This window comes from Orycteropus afer, unplaced genomic scaffold (assembly GCF_000298275.1).
Source record: "Orycteropus afer afer isolate SDZICR_OR568_19922 unplaced genomic scaffold, OryAfe1.0 scaffold00063, whole genome shotgun sequence".
NCBI lineage: Eukaryota > Metazoa > Chordata > Mammalia > Tubulidentata > Orycteropodidae > Orycteropus > Orycteropus afer.
In genome coordinates, this window is record NW_006921650.1 from 12,642,306 (window position 1) to 12,663,559 (window position 21,254).

General features: G+C 37.2%; 1 protein-coding gene across 1 annotated transcript in view; it reads right to left on the reverse strand.

Annotated features, from left to right (window-relative positions):
• Positions 1-21,254, reverse strand: part of DBF4 (DBF4 zinc finger) — a 40,816-nt gene that overhangs the window by 19,332 nt on the left and 230 nt on the right. Inside the window, exons 2-10 of the mRNA XM_042780812.1 lie at positions 20,027-20,199; positions 15,722-15,901; positions 12,270-12,320; positions 11,746-11,815; positions 11,463-11,539; positions 10,099-10,129; positions 9,292-9,334; positions 1,395-1,523; positions 797-911 (exon numbers count right to left, since the gene is read on the reverse strand). Coding sequence (XP_042636746.1) covers positions 797-911; positions 1,395-1,523; positions 9,292-9,334; positions 10,099-10,129; positions 11,463-11,539; positions 11,746-11,815; positions 12,270-12,320; positions 15,722-15,901; positions 20,027-20,199 — 869 coding nt within the window. The remainder of the gene's footprint in view (positions 1-796; positions 912-1,394; positions 1,524-9,291; positions 9,335-10,098; positions 10,130-11,462; positions 11,540-11,745; positions 11,816-12,269; positions 12,321-15,721; positions 15,902-20,026; positions 20,200-21,254) is intronic.

A 21,254-nucleotide genomic window follows, 5' to 3' on the forward strand; every position in this document is an offset into this window, starting at 1 on the left:
AACATTTACCTGAGGTAGATACACTCCTTGGAGAGAACAATCATGGGAGAAAGAAGGGCTGTTTATGCACAGGGAGACAGCTCAGGGGGCAGGAGCGCATAGAGGTATGGACACAAGGAAGAGGTAACTATTGGGAGGAAGTGGGAGGGGATCTGTTGCATTGGGGTAAACTGTAGTCAATGTCATGAGACAAGTGTATGTGAACTGCTGTATGAAACTGAATTTGCTCTGTAAACTTTCACCCAAATCACAATAAAAAAGAAAAAAAAAAAAAAGACTAGAATTACTGGTTGGACAGAATGTGGTGGAACCCACAATACTACGGCTCCAGGTTACCCTTTGGGACTCACTCCCATGGACTGGCTCTTAGCTCAACAGGAGAAAGACCTATATGCCCAGAACAACTATCCCAGGATGACGCACCCCTTAAAGCAATTAGCCATGAGACACTAGAGTGGCTGTATTTACAGAAAGAGAAAACTGGACAAGCAGGAAAGCATAGTTAAGGGCTCAGGGAGGGAGTAGTCACAGGGACAGGAGAGGAGAGTTTGTATGGTTGGGGAGGGTAATCTGGGCATGAAATCAAATGTGCACAAACTGCTGAATGTACAAATTTGCTTTGTAAATTTGCACCCAACGCACAATAAAATTTAAAATAAAATATTTTTATCAAACACAATTAAAAACAGCTTATAATTATAAAATTGTAAACCACAATCAAAATACATTAAAATTTAACTACCAAATACTATTCAGTTTTAAAAGTATCAATCCCCTAAATATGAATCACATTTACAGTTTCAAGATCTTCATATTTCTGCAAGCAACATTCACAATATCCTTTTTTCTTCTTCTCTTTCAAATGGAGCTTAATTGGGGTTCCATCATATTTATCACCATCTGTCTGGATCCTGGTAATAGAAATACATAGTAAAAGAATTACTAAACATAAGGAATACTTTATAAATCTATAGAACATGCAATAATTTGATTAGAGATTTACTAGCAAATAAATATTTTTAAGCAGCAAACTAAGAATGTAAATTCTCTAAAGAACTTTAAAGATACCTGGAGAATACATCAGTTATCTTAAGAGAAACAACACATTATTTTCAAGACTCTTCCCTTCTCTCTAACTGAAGTGCCTAAATTGGATATACTGAAAACAGATGCATATTTCAAATCTTGCATAAGGGCAATGAAAATATACAGGACAAAAATTAACTGGAATAATGATTAAGGACAGACACAAGAATAGCGATTAGGAACAGAGACACACACAGCAACATGGTGTAAAATGTATTATTTTAAATACTTGCTTACAAATACATGAAAAATTACTTGAAATGATATTTTGAATAACAGTCCTTCTAAAAGGAAAGATTCAAACCAACCTTAGTTTAACCTGAGTTTGCTTTTGTGTACTAGATGTTTTATCCACATCAAATGGACTGCAAGGCTTCTGGATAGAATAATTTATAAAAGGCATGTTGATCAACTGAAGATAAAATGGCCTATACAGTCTAAAAGAATAAAAAGACAAATACATGAGATTCTATGTGAATAGAAGTAAGTTTTAATTATACTTTTCAGAATCATTTAATTTACATGGAATCTGAAATAATAGAAATCAGTTAGGTTTCCCTTCTAAGAATCAATTTCTAGGCCTCATTTTGAATTGCATTTTTGTTCACAGTAACATACTGTATAAAAAGAAGCATTCAACATACTTTTGGCTCTTCAGTGACTACCCAAGATAATTAGCCACACATACTTAACACATTTAAATGAGAAGGTAAAAAGTCAAGAGAAAGTTATCTTTCCCGTGCCAAACTTTATTTATATCTACAGTCTTCATTAAGATTATCCTGCAAATATATCTTTCAGTGTTTTGGAAAACTACCAAATTAGACGCTATACCCAAATTCTGTATTCACAAATCGCTGTTGTTGGGTGATGTCGAGTTGATGCTGACTCAAAGAAACCCCATGTGACAAAGTAGAAGTGCTTCACCAGATTTTTCTGTAATTTTTAGAAAAGCAGATTGCCATGTCTTCCTCCTACAGAGCTGCTGAGTGTTTAAAACCGCCAACCTTTTGGTTGGCAGCTGAGCATTCAATCATTGCACCACCAGGGCTCCTTGTATTTTAAAATCAAAGCAAATGAAACTCTGTCATGCAGCAGATTCCAACTCACAGTAATCCTACGAGATAGAACAGAACTAACTAATAGTGTTTCCAAGGCTATGAATCTTCACAGAAGCATACTACTACTTCTTTCTCATACACAGTGGCTGGTAGGTTAGGAACCAAGTGCTTTAACCACTCCACCACCAGGGTCCTCTGTATTTCCAAATGTTGTTGCTGTTAGGTGCCATCGAGTCACATAGCGACCCTATGCAAAGCAGAATGAAACACTGCCCGGGCTTAAGCCAGCTCCACGATTTTTGCTACACTTGAGCCCACTGCTGCCATTACTGTGTCAATCCACCTCGTTGAGGGCCTTCCCCTCTTTCGTCAACCCTCCACCTTACCAAGCAGGACATCCTTTTCCAGGGAATGGTCCCTTCTGACAACATGACCAAAGTATGTGAGACAAACTCTGGCCATTCTCACCTCCAAGAAGCATTCTGGCTGCACTTCCTCCAGGACCGACCTGTTAGTTCTTTTAGCAGTCCACAGTACGTTCAGCATTCTCTGCCAACACCACAGCTCAAAAGCACCAATTCCTCTTCGGTCTTCCTTATTCATTGTCCAGCTCTCACCACGCAAATGAGGCAACTGAAAATATCATGACTTGTGTCAGGTGCACCTCAGTCCTCAAGGAGACATTTTTGCTCTTCAGCACTTGAAAGAAGTCCTTTACAGCCAATTTGCCCAGTTGTGGTGGTTATGTTTTTGTGTCAACTTGGCTGAGCCTGGTTGAGTGGCTGGGCAACTGGTGGTAGTTATTCCCCATGATGAGACCGGCAATCAGCTCCATGGTGGGATCTACCACAAGCATCTTTGGGATATGGTCTGCTTCCTGTATATAAGGAGAAGCCTTGGGAATTGTCTCTAGCTTATGGCACGCATGGACCCTGCATGTAGCCGTGTCATTGTTCAGCAGCCTGCCATGCTCTGCCGACCTTGGGACTTACAATGGACTTAAATTAATGGCCTGCTGTGTGGTTTGGTAACATCAGGACTGTGCCTTTTTACTTGTCAACCTTGGGCTTCTCAGCCTCATCAGCCAGCAGCTGAGTGAAGAAATGCCTCTAGCTTCAGTGGGCCGGGAGCTGGAGGCAGAGCTGAAGCCCAAAGCTGAGGGGCTTTCACCTAGCCCCTAGAGCCTGGTACTCTGAACTTGGACTTTAAGCCTCCAAATTGTAAGAATAAACTCCTGTTTGTTAAGGTCATTCCATTAGTGGTATATGTCTGTCAGAGCGGCATTAGGTAACCAGAACACCAGTGCTATATGTTGTCTGATATCCTGACTGCTGCTTCCATTCATGTCAACTGTAGAACCAAGCAATGTGAATTCTTTGACAATTTTAATCTGTTCTCCATTTATCATAATGCTGCTTATAGGTCCAGTGTTGAGGATTTTTGTTTTCTTTATATTGAGATGTAATCCATCCATACTGCAGACTATTCTTCAGTCTTCATCAGTAAGTACTTCAAGTTATCCTCACTTTCAGCAAGCAAAGTTGCATCACCAGCGTATGGCAGGTTGTTAATGATTTTGCCTCCAATCCTGATGCCACACTCTTCTTCAGCATACAAACTGAATAAGTATGGTAAAAGGATACAACCCTCACACACTCCCTTCCTGATTTTAAACCATGCAATATTCCCTTTTTCTGTTTGAATGACAGCCTCCTGTCTATGTACAGGTTCCTCTTGAGTACAATGAAGTGTTCTGGAATTCCCATTCTTCTTAATGTTATCCACAGTTTGTTACAATCCACACAATCAAATGCTTTTGCATAGTCAATAAAACACAAGTAAACATCTTTCTGGTATTCTTTACTTTGAGCCAAGATCCATGTGATATCAGCAATGATATCCCTTGTTCCACATCCTCTTCTGAATCTAGCCCGCACCTCTGGAAGTTCTCTGTCAATATACTGCTGCAACCGTTTTTGAATTATCTTCAGTAAGATTTTACTTATATATGATATTGTTTGATAATTTCTGCATTCTGTGGGATCACCTTTCTTTGGAATGGGTACAAATATGGATCTCTTCCAGGCAGGTGGCCAAGTAGCTGTCTTCCAAATCTCTTGGCATAACCTAGTGAGTGCCTCCAGCAGAACATTGGTTTGTTAAAACATTCCAATTGGTATTGTGTCAATTCCTGGAGCCTTGCTCCTCACCAATTCCCTCAGCGTAGCTTTGACCTCTTTCCTCAATACCATTGGTTCTTGAACATATGCCACCTCCTGAAATGGATGAAGATCGACCAGCTCTTTTTGGTACAGTGACTCTGCGTATTCCTTCCATTTTCTTTTGATGCTTCCTGCATCATTCGATATTTTGCCCATAGAATCTTTCAATATTGCGACTCGAGGTTTAAGTTTTTTCTCAGTTCTTTCAGCTTGAGAAATGATGAGCGTGTTCTTCCCTTCTGTTTTTCTAACTCCAGGTCTTTGCACATTTCATTATAGTAATTGGCTTTGTCCACTCGAGCTGCTCTTTGAAATCTGTTCAGCTTTTTTATCTCGTCATTTCTTCCATTTGCTTTAGTTACTCTTCGCTCAAGGGAAAGTTTCAGAGTTTCTTCTGACATCTATTTTGGTCTGTCTTTCTTGTATTTTTAATAACCTTTTGCTTTCTTCATGGATGATGCTCTTGATGTCATCCCACAATTCCTCTAGTTTTTGGTCATTGGTGTTCAATGCATCAAATTTATTCTTTAGATGGTTTCTAAATTCCAGAAAGATATATTCAAGATCATATTTGGTTCTCGTGGACTTGTTTTAATTGTCTTCAACTTCAAGTTGAACTTGCATATGAGCAGTTGATGGTCTATTCCAAATAGCACCCAGTAATTCCTCTTTCTCAAGAAATATGGGAGCAATTTTAAACAGTATCTCTAAATTGTAAAGTACTACATTTGGCTACAGAATAATTTTTAAAAAAATTAAAAAAAAAAAAAAAACCCAAGTCACTGCCATTGAGTTCATTCCCACCCACAGGGCCCCCCTTTGGGTTTCCGAAGAGTAAATCTTTACAGAAGTAGAATGCCCAGTCTTCCTTCCCCAGAGTGGCTCGTGGTTTTGACTGCCAACCTTCTAGTTAGCAGTCAAATGCTTTAGGAACTACACTACCAGAGCTCCTTGGCTAGAGAATAGCTACTAGAAATACTAAAATATGACTTGCTTCCATTACTGCTCTAAAGCCGGTATTTCAAATACTGTCTTCATCATAATGAAATTAAATGTGTTTCTTGATCCCCTGACTTGGAAGAAGGAAGGGGCCATGGACTTGTCAAAATGGCCAGTGAAAACCTTATGAATAGCAGTGAAACACTGTCTGATATAGTGCCAGAAGATGAGCCCCTCAGGTTGGAAGACATTCAAAATACAACAGGAGAAGAGCTGCCTCCTCAAAGTAGAGCAGACATTAATGTTGTGGATAGAGTAAACCTTTCCAAACCTCCATTTGCTGATTGGACGTGACTCAAAATGGGAAGAAACAGCTGCAAACATCCATTATTAATCAGAACTTGGAATGTATGAAGTATGAATCTAAGAAAATTAGAAGTTGTCAGAGATGAAATTGAATGCATAAAGATCAATATCCTAGGCACTAGTGAGCTGAAATGGACTGGTTTTAGCCATTTTGAATTTTGGCCATGATCTACTATGCCAGGAATGACAAACTGAAGAGGATTGGCACGGCATTCATCATCACAAAGAATGTTTCAAGATCTGTCCTGAAGTACAATGCTGTCAGTGACAGAATATCTATACATCTACATGGAAGACCAGTTAATACTTGTTGTTATATGCTGTCGAGTTGGACCCAAATCACAGCAACCCCTCCTTGGGTTTCTGAGGCAGTATCACTACGGAAGTAGATTGCCCCACCTTCCTTCCGAAGAGTGGCTGGTGGGCTTGAACCACCAGCCTTCTGGTTAGCAATCAAGTGCCTTAATTTAGCAACTGCCGAAGACAAGGCAAATTGAGATTTCTACCAACTTCTGCAGTCTGACATTGACCAAACATGCAATCAAAATGTATTGATTATTACTGGCGATTGGAATGTGAAAGATGGAAACAAAGAAGAATCACTGGTAGTTGGGAAATATGGCTTGGGTGATAGAAATAACATGAGATTGCATGATAGAGTTTTTCAAGACCAATGACTCATTGTGAATACCTTTTTTCAACAACATAAATAGCAGCTATACATGTGGATCTTGCCTGATGGAATGCACAGGACCAAATCAACTACATCTGTGAAAAGCAGGAATAGAGAACTCAGTATCTTCCACCAAAACAAGGCCAGGAACTGACTGTGGGACAGACCATCAATGGCTCATATGCAAGTAAGTTCAAGGTGAAGATGAAGACAAAACAAGTCCACAAGATCCAAAATAAGACCTTAAATATATCCCTCCTGAATTTAGAGATCATCTGAAGAACAGATTTGATGCACTAGACACCAATGACTGAAAACCAGATGAGTTGTGGGATTACATCAAGAATATAATCCATGAAGAAAGTAAAAGGTCATTAAAAAGACAGGAAAGGAAGAAAAGATCAAAATGGATGTCAGAAGAGACTCTGAAACTTATTCCTGAATAGAGTAGCTAAAGCAAATGGAAGAAATAACAAAAGAGTTGAACAGAAACTTTCAAAGAGCAGCTTCAGAAGACAAAGTCAATTATTATAATGAAACACGCAAGACCTACTGTTAGAAAACCAAAAGGGAAGAACACGCTTAGCATTTCTCAAGCTGAAAGAAATAAAGAAAATATTCAAGCCTTGAGTTGCAACATTAAAGGATTCTATGGGCAAAATACTGAACAATGCAGGAAACATCAAAAAAAGATGGGAGGAATACAGAGAGTCACTGTACCAAAAATAACTGGTTGATGTTCATCTATTTGAGGTGGCTGGCACATGATTAAGAACCAATGGTACCGAAGGAAGAAGTCAAAGCTGCACTGAGAAGTGGTGAAAAACAAGGCTCTAGGATTTGATGGAACACCCACTGAGATGTTTCAATGAATAGATGCTGTGCTGGAGGCACTTCCCGTCTATGCCAAGAGATAGGTACCTGGCCAACAGACTGAAAGAGATTGATATTTGTGCCCATTCTAAGGAAAGGTGATCTAACAGAATGTGGAAATTATTGCACAAAATCATTAATATTGTTGTTGTTGTTATGTGCCGTTGATTCGGACCCAATTCATAGTGACCCCTCCTTGGGTTTCTATGTATTACTATGTATGCAGTATTACTATGGAAGTAGATTGCCTCATCTTCCTTCTGAGGAGTGGCTGGTGGGTTTGAACTGCCAGCCTTCTGGTTAGCAGTCAAGTGTCTTAGGCACTATGCTACCAGAGCTCCTATCATTAATGTTACACACAGATAAAATTTTACTGACAATAATTCAAAAACAGTTACAGCAGTATACTGACAGAGAACTTCCAGAAGTACAAGCTGAATTCAGCAGAGGATTTGGAACGAGGAATGTGATAGCAGATTCAGATGGATCTTGGCTGAAAGCAAAAATACCAGAAAGATGTTTACTTCGTTTTATTGACTATGCAAAAGTATGTGTGTGGACTGTTACAAATTATGGATAACATTAAGAAGAATGGGAATTCTAGAATACTTAATTGTGCTCATGAGGAACCTGTACAAAGATCAGAAGGCTGTCATCCGAACAGAACAAGGGGATACTGCATGGTTTAAAATCAGGAAGGGAGTGTGCCAGGGTTGTATCCTGTCACCACACTTATTCAAACTGTATGCAGAACAGATAATCCATGAAGCTGGATGATATGAACAATGTGGGTAGCATCAAGATAAGAGGACCACTCATTAACAACCTGTGATACGCAGACAACACAAATGGTTGCTGAAAAAGTGAAGATGATGATTGAAGCATTTACTGGTAAAGATTAAAGACTATAGTCTGCAATGTGGACTACACCTCAACATAAAGAAAACAAAAATCTCACAAGTAGACCAGTAAGCAGCATCACAATAAAGGGAGGAAAAATTGAAGTTGTCAAAGATTTCGTATTACTTGAATCCACAATCAACACCATCGGAAGCAGCAGTCAAGAAATCAAACGTTGTGTTGCACTGGCAAATCTGCTGCAAAAGATCTCTTTAAAGTGCTGAAGAACAAAGATGTGTCTTTGAAGACCAAGGTGCTCCCCTAAGCCAAGCCATGGTACTTTCAACAGCCTAATTACATGTGAAAGCTGGACAACGAGTAAGAAGACCTAAGAAGAGTTGATGTTTTTGAATTAAGGTGTTGGCGAAGAATACTGAAAGTCCCATGGACTTCCAGAAGAATGAACAAATCTGTCCTGGAAGAAATACAGCCAGAATGAATGCTTATTGGAAGCGAGAATGGCCAGACTTCATCTTACACACCTTGGTCATTTTCTCAGAAGGTAACAGTCCCTGCAGAAGGATTTCATGATTGGTAAAGTGGAGGGTCAGCGAAAAAGGGGACGGCCCTCAACGAGATGGTTTGAGACAGTGGCTACAAAAATGGGCTTAGATATAGCAAGGACTTTGAGGCTGGCACAGGACCAGGCAGTGTTTCAGTTGCTATGAGCTGAAGCCAACTGGACGGCACCTAACAGTAACAATGTTCTGTAACTTGTGCCACACACACATTAATATAAATCCAGCAGAAAAATACCTAGTAGTATGTACCTATCAGTAAGTTAGGTATCTTTATAAACTATTTTAATTAGTTAGTAGCGTTTCCCTTTCAGTAGGAGCTATGGTGGCATAACACCTAAGGCACTTGACTGCTAACCGGAAGGCTGGCAGTTCAACCCCACCAGCCACTTCTTGGAAGGAAGACAGGGCAATCTACTTCCGTCGTGATACTGCCTTGAAAACCCAAGGAGGGGTCGCTATGAGTCGGATAAGACTCAATGGCTTGTTGTTGTTGTTGTTATGTGCCATGGAGTCGGACCCGACTCATAGCAACAACCCCTCCTTGGGTTTCCGAGGCAGAATCACTAAGGAAGTAGATTGCCCAACCTTCGTTACTAGAGTTTCCCTCTTAGTATTGTACTTAAATCACACAGATGAGACTTAGTACTTACTGGCACATATCCTCCACCTTTACAAAAGGCTTTTTGAGTCTACCTGCTTAAAAAATTACAAAAAAAGGTATTAACTACTTGTAAACACAATATTCTTATTTAATTTTTATAAAAACTCTAATTAAGAAAAAGTAAATATACATTTCAAAATTTTAAGCCTCATGGGAAGTGTTTTACAATATCACTCATTTCCAAAATGACAAAAGCTCTGTTTAATACTGAAATTCTTAAATTGAATGGAGTCCCAAAGAATTCAGGAGGATCTATTAACTTAAGCTGGAAAAAAATTCCACCTTTATTTTCACTAGCCTCTAACTGAAATTTAACATCTCCTACAACTACAAATAACAAATCACATTAGCATTAGCAGTACATGTAACTTTGATACCAACAGAAATAGCAGATACTTTTATATCGTATTCATTATTGCAAATATCTCAAAGCATCAATACACTCATCACTTTAAAATTACAATAATAATTACAATCACTGCTAGAATTTGCTTTTAATGTAATATGTATTTATATTCTATAGTAACTAAAAAATATTTTAAACTGTATTTTAATAATTTATTATCCTGGTAACTCAACAATTTCATTTTATGCTTTTTAAAACATTAATCTGAAGAGGGGTCCACAAGATTCACCTGACTGCCACAAGGGGCATCCATGTTACAGAGAACAAGGTTAAGAACCTCTGAATAAATCACTTCCAAAGTTTCTTTACATGATTTTGTATATGATTTCTAGGAACTGTTCCATTTTCTAAAAGCAAACCAAATAGGCTTAAGGATATTAAAATACTTACATCTTGTTTTCTGAGTATAAACTCTTTTCCCCTTTCGGAAAAAAAAAAAAAAAAAAAAAAAAGCAGTGAAAATACTGGGTTTGGAAGCACAATGTCTAACAAACAACTGCAATTTGTATCAAGATATAAACTATTACATAGGAAAAATGCTATATAACCAGTGATTAACTTTTATTGGGGGGGGGGGGAATTTTTGTTTTTTAAAATCAACCCAACCAAAGAAATTAAACTACCATATACATTCTTTGGTTGAGCTGATTTTCAAAAGCAAAATTTTCTATGCTACATATAAGGAGTTTTGGTGGCACAATGGATTAACACATTTGGTTGGTAACCCTAAAGGTTGATATAATGAACCCACCAGTGGCTCTGCAGAGAGATGAGGCAGTTTCTGTAAAGATTTACAGTCCTGGAAACCCTATGAGGCTGTTCTACACATAACATCACTGTAAGTCAGAACTGACTCTATGGCTGTGGGTTTTAAGGACTATATACATACGTATAAAGGAGTTCAGTTGGCACAGTGCCAAAGGCATTTGCCTGCTAACCAGAAGGTTGGTAGCTCAAACCCACCAGCCACTCTATGAAAGGAAGATGGGGCAATCTACTTCTGTAGGGATTTACACCCTAAGAAACCCAATGAGGGCCACTATGAGTCAGAGTTGACTTGATGGCAGCGAGTTTTTATGGGTATATTTCTGGATTTGTCTATTTTTCCTTTAAGTTCTATCAGTTTTTGATTCATGTGCTTTGAAGATTGCAGTTTGGTGTGTATAAATTTTGTATTCTGGTATCTTCTTGGTGAACTGACTCTTTTACCATTGTGTAAGGTCCCTCTCAGTACCTAATAATATTCCTTATTCTGAGGTCTACTTTGATACTAAGATAGCCAATCCAGCTTTCTTTTGATTAATGCTGGCATAGTAAATCTTTTTACAACTTTCTACCTTTACCATATTTAGTCTTTTTATTAAAATGAGTTTATTGTAGACAGTATTTGATTGTCTGAAGTCTGGCAATCTCTGTCCTTCCATTGGTATGTTTAATTGATTTATACTTAATGCAATTATTGATATGCTTGGACTTAGACCTACCAATTCACTGTTAAATTTCTGTTGATCCCTATTGTGTTTTTGTCTTCCATTTTCCTGCTTTTTTTTGGATTATTTGCCTACATCTGTTTTTTCTCTATTTGGTTGATTTGTTTTGCTTAGTGGTTGCTATGGGATTTACAATACATGTACATAGCCTTTCACAATCCATTTAAAATTAGTATTTTACTTACTTCAAATAAAACTAATAGCCTTACAACTAGTGGGGATTTTTTTTTAAAAAATTAGCTTAAAAATTAAGGAAAGACATACCACATCTCTCATGGAAGCACTTGACTTCTTGAGTAAATACAACTCTTTTTTCTTTTGCTCAATGTAGTATCTAATGTCTTTATTAAAAGAAAAAAGAATTTAAGATTAGCATTTTCACCTTGGCGAGTTAAACACTGTTATTCTCTTATAGTTGTAAATTAGGTATAGAAATTATCATTACAAGTATCCCTTGCTATTAGAATTATCACTAAGATAAGGAACCAAGGAAGAGATGGATACTTATAACAAATATCGTCAAAAAAAAAAAAGATGAAATCCTTACCATCAATATGAAGAATTTTTACTCCCCATGACAAGGCATTTGATAATATACTATTTGAAGAAACAAAATCCTGTAAAAAAATAAAATAAACTTTGAGGATACGGCTACAAAATCACTATTTTAAGTGAGGTATTTAAAAAAAAAAAAAAAAAAATTTTGATCCTTAACTTCACAGAGGCTGTTATTCAGAGCAGAACCTATAAAGTTGCAGTAAGAAGCACATTAAATATTTTTCTTTCAGAACTTCTAAAATCAATCCTGCTTAATATAATGTCATGTTCTCAATAATTTAATGCTCATCATAGGGCAAGTTTAAGAAATTATTTCATTTGAAAATACAAAAACACAAGCAGCTTCAGAAGTCACCTGCAATATTTTATAAAGCCACAAGATGGAGATGCTTCCCCATCAAAGTTCAGGTTTTTCATATAAAATGAGGAATGGAAGTTTTCAAGAACATCTTATTTCCACTCGAACTTTTAATAGCAAAATATGCACTGCAAAGTTTTTAAGTGTCAACTCACATGGTCCTTGATAGCTTTTTCAACTAGTAATTTTCCTCTGCTTAAACACACCTATAAAAAGACCAACAATAAATTAAAAAAAAATTACAGTACTTCATTGGAGAACAGATTAAAAAGATAAATTAGCTAAAGTATATAGATACATTTTATTTCTACAAGACTTAGTATCTATCAATGTAATAAATATATAGAGAAAAGTATTTCTTTAAGGTGTATATAATAAGATCTCCTATTAAAATGTTTAGAGCTCTGATAGCATAGTGCCTAAGGCACTTGACTGCTAACCAGAAGACTGGCGGTTCAAACCCACCAGCCACTCCTCAGAAGGAAGATGGGGCAATCTACTCCCATAGTGATACTGCCTCGGAAACCCAAGGAGGGGTCGCTATGAGTCGGGTCCGACTCGATGGCACATAACAACAACAACATTAAAATGTTTTGCTTCATCATTTTTCTTTAGCACAACTAAACTCAACTGAATAGTCACCAAGAGACCAATTTCATAGTAAATTCTATTCTACATGAAAAAGAAAATACCAAAGTTACAATGGAATTTTGTACCTATAATTAATAGCGTAGTGCCTAAGGCATTTGACTGCTAACCAGAAGGCTGGCAGTTCAAACCCACCAGCCACTACTCGGAAAGAAGATGGGGCAAACTACTTCCGTAGTGATACTGCCTCAGAAACCCAAGGTGGGGTCACTATGAGTTGGGTCCCACTTGACGGCACATAACAACAACAAATTAATTCTAGTCACTTTACATTTTAGACTACTTGCAAATTGAAGGTTTAATATTTGAACAGCTAAACATTAGACAGCATTTTTATAAGGTATTTTAATTTTTACAAAGTTATTGGTATAAAGCCTCTTTGCTCCAAAAAATTATTCAGTGAAATGCTACATGCACCGTCCTCAGTCTTTTCTCCCTCTCTGGCCTTTTTCTTTCTATTTTCAAGTGATTTCACTTATTTTAACTCATTTCTTCTACCTGTTTCCTTCTCATTTTCCCTGCTTCTCAAATGGCTATTATGTATAAATTGAGAATGATACTTTAAATCACAATGACATTTCAATCTGAAAGGAGAGAAATTAATGAACATTTAATCTCTTAATCTTTTGCCCTGCGCACACCCCAATGGGTAAATTTAATTTATCCTTCCATTATCTTGCAACATGTTGGCAATGGAGTGGGAAGGATATAGTGTCAGGAATTTTAGAACAGGGGTTGGCAAACACTTTCTGTAAGGCGTCAGATAGATACACGTTATACATTTTATAGACCATAAGGTCTCTGTAAACACTGTTCAATTCTATGTTTACACTACCCATAGATAATACATAAATGAATAGATGTGGCTGGCTGTGTTCCAACAGGATTTTATTTATGGACAATGAAATCTGAAGTTCATATAATTTCTGTAAAATTGTTTTTTTCCCTACAACCATTTGAAAATGTAAAACCCATGCTTAGCTTGCAGGCTGCACAAGTGGGCTAAATTTGGCCCATGCCCCACAGTTTACTCACCACCCCCACCCCCCGTAAAACAATAAAGTTTCTGTTTCTTCTTTCAAACAATGACCTGGTGTTACTTTTTAGTTGTAGGTTGGTCTAAAAATTAATAGACATCACTAGGTGCATACAGAATATTGCACAGATTTGTTGCTAGGGGTCATCAAGTCAGATCCGACTCACATCAACCTTATGTACAACAGAGCAACACAGTGCCAAGTCCTATGCCAGCCTCACAATTGTTGCTATATTGGGCCCATTGTTGCAGTCATTTTGTTAATCCATCTTGTTGAGGGTCTTCCTCTTTTTCAATGACCCTCTACTTTACCAAGCATGTCTTTCTCCAGGGTCTGGTCCTTCCTGATAACATGTTCAAAGTCAGACGAAGTCTCGCCATCCTTACTTCTCTAAGGAGCACTCTGGCACTTCTTCCAAGGCAGTTCTGTTCATTCTTCAGGCAGTCCATGGAACATTTAATATTCTTTGACAACACCACAATTCAAAGGCATCCATTCTTCTTTGGTCTTCCTTATTCATTGTCCACCTTTCACATGCATATGAAAGAACAAAAAAAACCAAACACACTGCCATGGAGTGGGACCTGACTCATAGTGACCCCTCCTTAGGTTTCTGAGGTACTATCACTACGGGAATAGATTGACCAACCTTCCTTCCGAGGAGTGCCTAGTAGGTTTGAACCACCAGGCCTCTGGTTAGCAGTCAAATGAGGCTATTGAAAATACCACTGGCTTAAGTTAGGTGCACCTTACTCTTCAAAGTGACACTTTTCCTCTTTCACTCTTTAAAAAGAGGTCTTTTGCAGCAGATTTGCCCAATGTACTATGTTGTTTGATTTCTTGACTGCTTGCTTCCATGGGCATTGACACGGAACCAAGTAAAATGAAATCCTTGACAACTTCAATCTTTTCTCCATTTATCATGATGTTGTTTATTGGTTCAGTTATGAGGATTTCTGTTTTCTTGTTGAAGTGTAATCCATACCAAAAGCTGTAGTCTTTGTTCTTCATCAGTAAATGTTTCAAGTCTTCTTTACTTTCAGGAAGTAAGTTTGTGTAATCTGCGTTTCACAAATTGTTAATGAGTCTTTCTCCAATTTGTGATGCCATGTTCTCATACATATAGACCAGCGTCTCAGATTATTTGCTCAATGTACATACTGAATAAGTATGGTGAAAGGATACAAGCCTTATCTACACCTTTCCTGATTTTAAACCTTAAGTATCCCTTGTTCTATCTGAATAATCTGCCCCTTGGTCTTCGTACAGGTTCCACATGGGCACAATCAAGTGTTCCAGCATTCCCATTCTTCACAATGTTATTCATAATTTGGTATGATACAGAGAGTTGAATGTCTTTGCATAGCCAATTAAACACAGGTAAACATCTTGCTAGTAAGATGTCTTCTTTCAACCAAGATTTCACCTGGTATCAACAATGATACCCCTCATTCCATGTCCTTTTCTGAATGTAGCTTGAATTTTTGGCAGTTACTATCAATGTATTGCTGCAACCATTTTTTAATTATCTTCAGCAAAATTTTACTTGTGTGTGGTATTAATGATACTGCTCGATAATTTTCACATTCTGTTGGATCACTTTTCTTTGGAATGGCTATGAATATGGATCTCCTCCAGTTACTTGGTCAAGTAAATGTCTTCCAAAGTTCTTGATGTAGATGTGTGAGTACCTCTAGCACTACATTTGTATGACTACACAAGCAATATTAGCAAATATTTACCATTCTACAAGACACCAACCTTATTAAAGATTAGAAAACAATGATGGTATAGATATTGTTGTTGTTATGTGCTGTTGAGTCTCCCCAAATTAACTCTGCTACCAGCCTGCTCTTAAAAATCAAGAGATCCTCAAACTGTAGTCTTTCGGAGAATCTAAAATGCATATTTAAGATACTTACAGAGTCTGGAGATTTAAATGAGCTTCCATCATGACTAGGATGAGGTGAAGTGGTTTCTGCAGTATACGCAGATTCTGGACTTGGTACAGGAGAAACTCGACCCAAAGTTTGTACAAATTTAGCTTCCTTTTTATTTGAAATAAGATAACTGATATCTTTGCTGAGAAATTCTTCAACTCGCTAGAGAAAAACAAAGTATTTTTAAGTAAGCTATAAAAACCATAAATTACTTCATTTGCTAGGCACAATGTAAAATTCCAATTAATTAATTATCTTGGAAATTGGTTATTTTCATACTGTTTTCTTCTGAACTCAAGTGCCGAGGAAGTGCAATGGGAGTTCCAACAACACAACAACAGCAGTATGTACTAGACAATATTTCTAAGTACTTTGTTGTTGTTGTTATATGCCGTCAAATCAGCCCCGACTCATAGCGACCCCTCCTTGGGTTTCTGAGGCGGTATCACTATGGAAGTAGATTGCCCCATCTTCCTTCCGAGGAGTGGCTGGTGGGTTTGAACCACCAACCTTCTGGTTATCAGTCAAATGCCTTAGGCACTGTGCTACCAGAGCTCCTATTTCCATCAATACTAAGTAAATAATAGTATGTAACAGAATTTGAACACAGTTATCCTGACTCATGTTTACACTCTTAAGCAGCACTTTATATAATAATGGAAATGTTCTTTATCTATGCTGTCCAATACAGTAGCAACTTGTCACGTGGCTACTAAAGCAATTGTGATGTGGCTAGTGTGACTGAGCAACTGAATCTTAACTATTTTAATCTAATTAAATTTTAATAGCTACACGTGATTAGCAGCAAACATAGTGTACAGCACAATTCTAAGTGATTAAGTATGACATCTACCAGAGGAAATCTTTGCCATTATCATTGTAAGAATGTTTGAAAAGAATTTCCCTACTAAAATGTTTGAAAACCACTGCTTAAATGTCTGAATTTATAAACTCAGATAATAAAGTCAATGTTATTGAAGATCATTTTCATCCAAGAGCAGGAATAATTAAGGAGAAGCAGATACTATTAATCATTAACTGTATATATAAACCAAAGCCTTTAAACTATTTTAAGCAGCTATTATCTAATTCCTCTATAGTATTAAAATATACATATAGATAATAAAACAAATTGTGTGATAAGTTAATTTCATCTAAGCATTGAACAGATATTGCTGCTGATACTAATGGCCCTCTATGTAAGTATAAATCACTACTACTTTTTTCTGAGCAACATTCATTTTCATTAACCAGCAAATAAGTATCCACATTTATCTATTTCACGTAATGCAAACTCAAATGCCAACAAGCACCAGGCAGGACTACAAATGAGTGAAACAATCTATTTATACACCAAATATTTTTCATTTTCATATACTGCTGGAGGTTCCAATTTTTCAAGGGAAGTCCCATTCCTTGGTCAATAATTAAAATAGCTGTACCACCATGTTATGAGAACCAAACATATTCGCCAGTGCAGCGTGGAGGTGGTGGTGCTGATTCTTACTCATGGTGACCTCATGTGTAGTGTCTAATAAATACTTTGATTCTCTCGTGTTCACTAGTAAAGGTTCTAGATCTCATTTAAGTATCCAGACAAAACTGTTTCAAATAATGAACCCAAATGTAGTTGGCTTCATGTCCTCCTTAGATAGTATTTTTAACTGTTACTTTCCTTGCCACTACTCAAAGATTCCAAACCAAAACCAAACTCACTGCCGTTGACTCATAGACCACTCCTTCGGTTTCTGAGGCGTTATCACTGCGGAAGTAGATTGCCCAACCTTCCTTCCAAGGAGTGGCTGGTGGCCTTCTGGTTAAAAGTTCAATGCCTTAGGCACTACGCCACCAGAGCTCCTATTGTTGTTGTTATGTGCCGTCGAGTGGGCCCCGACTCATAGCGACCCCTCCTTGGGTTTCCGAGGCAGTATCACTACGGAAGTAGGATTGCCCAACCTTCCTTCCGAGGAGTGGCTGGTGGGTTTGAACCGCCAGCCGTCTGGTTAGCAGGCAAGTGTCTTAGCCACTATGCTACCAGAGCTCCTATTAGTTCCCCATTATTTCAAAATTCACTGCTATGCTCTCAGTGGTTGAGATTGCCAGAAGTGTATTCTTCAGACAAATGGGTTATTAAATTACTTTTAATGGTTAATTAAACAAAAAAGCAATACTAATAATTATCTGAAGCAAGGTAAATTATAAAAAGAATAAAGAACCTAAGTAATCCTAAGTAATATTTAAATTAATCAGGTAAGTATAGCCATTTCAAGGAATAACTAAATTCATACTTCTTTAAGTTGAATCCTACTACTCAGTATTAGAGATCAAAGTTTCTTTGTAATTTATGTAGGAGAACTTCATGGCCAAGTCTGTGGCGATGAAGTGACAGAAAAAGGTAATGTGCTAAAGGCAGAAATAGGACCTAGGAAAATATGTATCACTGAATTATAGGAAAGATAATGTGTGTGGGGAAGCATCAAGAGCTTATAAAAAATTTTAAAAAAGAAATTCAGCAATACAGTTTATAAATTAAAATCAGCACAGCTATGTGAGAAAAACTGGAAACTTACACCCTTAATATGTTCCCTTAATTTCACGAGTCTATTTCAAACCATTTAAGGTAAAGATTGGATTTTTTTTTTTTTAAAGGACCTTCAATATTATCTAGGACAGAAATAATTTCAATATGTGCTTTTTGGAAGGGCCTCAGGAACTGCTCTGGGGATAAGAGGAGAGACAGAAAGCAGCAAGGACAGCTGATCCCTGGGTCTAGTCTGTTCACCTCTTTCCCCAGAACAGTTCCCTCTTTTACTGGCTTTACATTTTAGACTTCCAAAAATGGTTTTGTTTGGAGGATTCCACTGCTAAAAACACAAGTCTAAAAATCACTGATACAGTCCAGAAGAGTTAATGGGTAATTCTTCATTTTTGAAAAAGCTGTCAACCTATACCATGTAGCTACTCTGTAGCCATTGCTACAGGAACAGAATGGAGCAGTCTGTGAATGAACAGATTAGTCAAGCTGATTGGGCCAGTCATTTAACTTCTCTGGTCTACTATACTCAGTGTCTAAGGTCCTCAACACATTCAGACACTCTTGATAGGTAGTGCAGTCAATATGGTAGCAGTCTTATATAACCTTTAGGAATGCAACCATATGGTATCATCAAGATACATGTTACTATTATTACAAATGTGTGACAATGTTTTAGTTTAACAAAGTGAATAACAAAGGAGTAGTTCTTTTAATAACTTCTGAAAGAGAGGTAAGTAAAATACCACATCAATACAAAATTCCAAAAGACCTGTTAACATATTGTCCTAAACATTTCTAATCTGGGAATGAAAGAAGATTCATTTCAAATGTTCAGAAAAAATTTATTAAAAAATGCTAACCTAAAGAAACTCAAAGTGTAACAGAAATAAACCTTATAAACAGGAAGACTTAAGCCTTAATAAAGTCATTTACAGCTTCACTTACTAAAATTCATCTAAATTAATCTTGATTCTAAAAAAATTCTCAGAATTTTTCTCAAGTTTTTTTAACTTCCTAAACATCTAATCAAGGAGCCCTAGAGGCACAACAGTTGCTCAGCTACTAACTTCAGGATTGGTGGCTCAAATTCACCCAGTGATTCTGAGGGAAAAAGACCTCATGATCTGCTCTCATAAACATTACAGCCTAGAAAACCCTATGGGGCAATTCTACTTTGTCACATGGGGTAATTAATTAGGAGGTGAAAAATCAACTGACAGCACCTGACAACAATCATCTAATCATGCAATGGAGGAAAGAAGTAGGTTTTTCAGAATCTTAATTCAAAATTTTATTCCCTTACTGACATTCATTCCATTGGGACCATGTCCCTCAAAAGCAATTTTAACACTGTGGTTTGAACTGGTCTTCCATGTTCTGTAGTAACATCCTATCTGTTATACTACACACAAATTTAGGTAGCTCTTCCAAAAATATAATCACAGAATTCTTGTTATCTGGGGGACATCCCAACATTATAGTGTTTCCACTACATTAAGGGAGTCTCCTTTCTCAAAATTTGGAACTTTACACTAGACTACAAATTATAAAGATCTGAAAGTTTTGTCAGGCTACAAAAAGTTGAAACAAATTTTCTTTTTTCCAGCCATAACAATAAGATGATAAACATTTCAAGCTTGTGCTAATAGACAGTTACTAGTTTTCCATATTGAAAGTCTTAAAGGACAATATATTAGAGTACAAGTTACAATTCTTTTCCTTTTTTGTCAAAGTGCATGGTTTTGACTCACCCCTCCTAGATCCTTAATGTCTTTTTGCAGTTTCTCAGACACTGCGACAGAAGGTAAGTCAAGGTAGAACACTTTACCCAAAAGTGGCTTATATTTGGATTTTTCTGATTTGTTGTCAGTTTTTAGAGATTTCACTGATGGTCTATTTTTTTCATTTTTGACTTGGATCCCACCTGTTGTTAAAAATATTTAGAATTAGATCTTTTAGGCAAACAGAAAATATTCATAGTTCAAAAATATTTCATTATACAACAATCATGTTAGAGAGAAAAAAATCGTTAGAATCTTACAATTTGTCATTAGCACATACTTCTTTATAGTACTACTTAGAATAAAGCTGAAATGCTTTCTACACTTTAACAAATCCTATATTGTTAAATAATTAGTTTTCAGCAGAAAATATTCTTTTTCTTTTTTTAACTGAGGCACAGAACTATACAAAACCTTTTACAAAGCTTTTCCTCCTTAGAATGTGAACTCCATGGGGGTATTTATGTAACAAATACTTATTCAGCATCTGCTACTCTGCTGAACACTAAACACTGGTGCTTAAAATACTAAATTGTTGTTGTTGTTGTTGTTATGTGCCGTCAAGTCAAATACTAAATAGCTATGCAAAAAAACTTCTGTTACCCAGAATGACTCAGTCCTCAAGTTTTAGTTTCATATAGTTTGTGTATCTAGGTTTAGTGGAAGAACCAATCACCATTCACTTCATTATTTCCACTGGAAACAAACCTGAGCTTCAAAAATCAACTTTTAGAACACAATCTGGTCATAAATTGGAGCCTGCCATATATTTAAAAAAAAAAAACAGGAAAAAGATAGGGGATGAATGTTTCCCCAAATAAATGATGGAAAATGGAAATTTGCTTTTGTTCTCCTATTTATCCACAATGTTGGAAACAACGTGTTTGAAACGCGCTTTCCCTTAACTTTCCGTGAAAGAAAATATATTTAACAATAAGACCAAAAATCCATCCACAGCCACTCCATCTGTTCATGAACTGAAAAGTCACAAACACATCTGTCTTTAAACTGAGGATCGAGTCTGCAGCTTCCAAGGGCCTGAGCCGGGTCACAGCATCTGTGGGAGCACTGCAAGGGGGGGTAGTAGCCCTGTAGCCCGGCGAGTTCTCAGGGACGCACATTGTTCCCTAGTTTTACAACCAACCGCAGACCCGGAATCTGGGGCCTGCTGGGCATGGAGGACGCAAGGCCGGGCCCC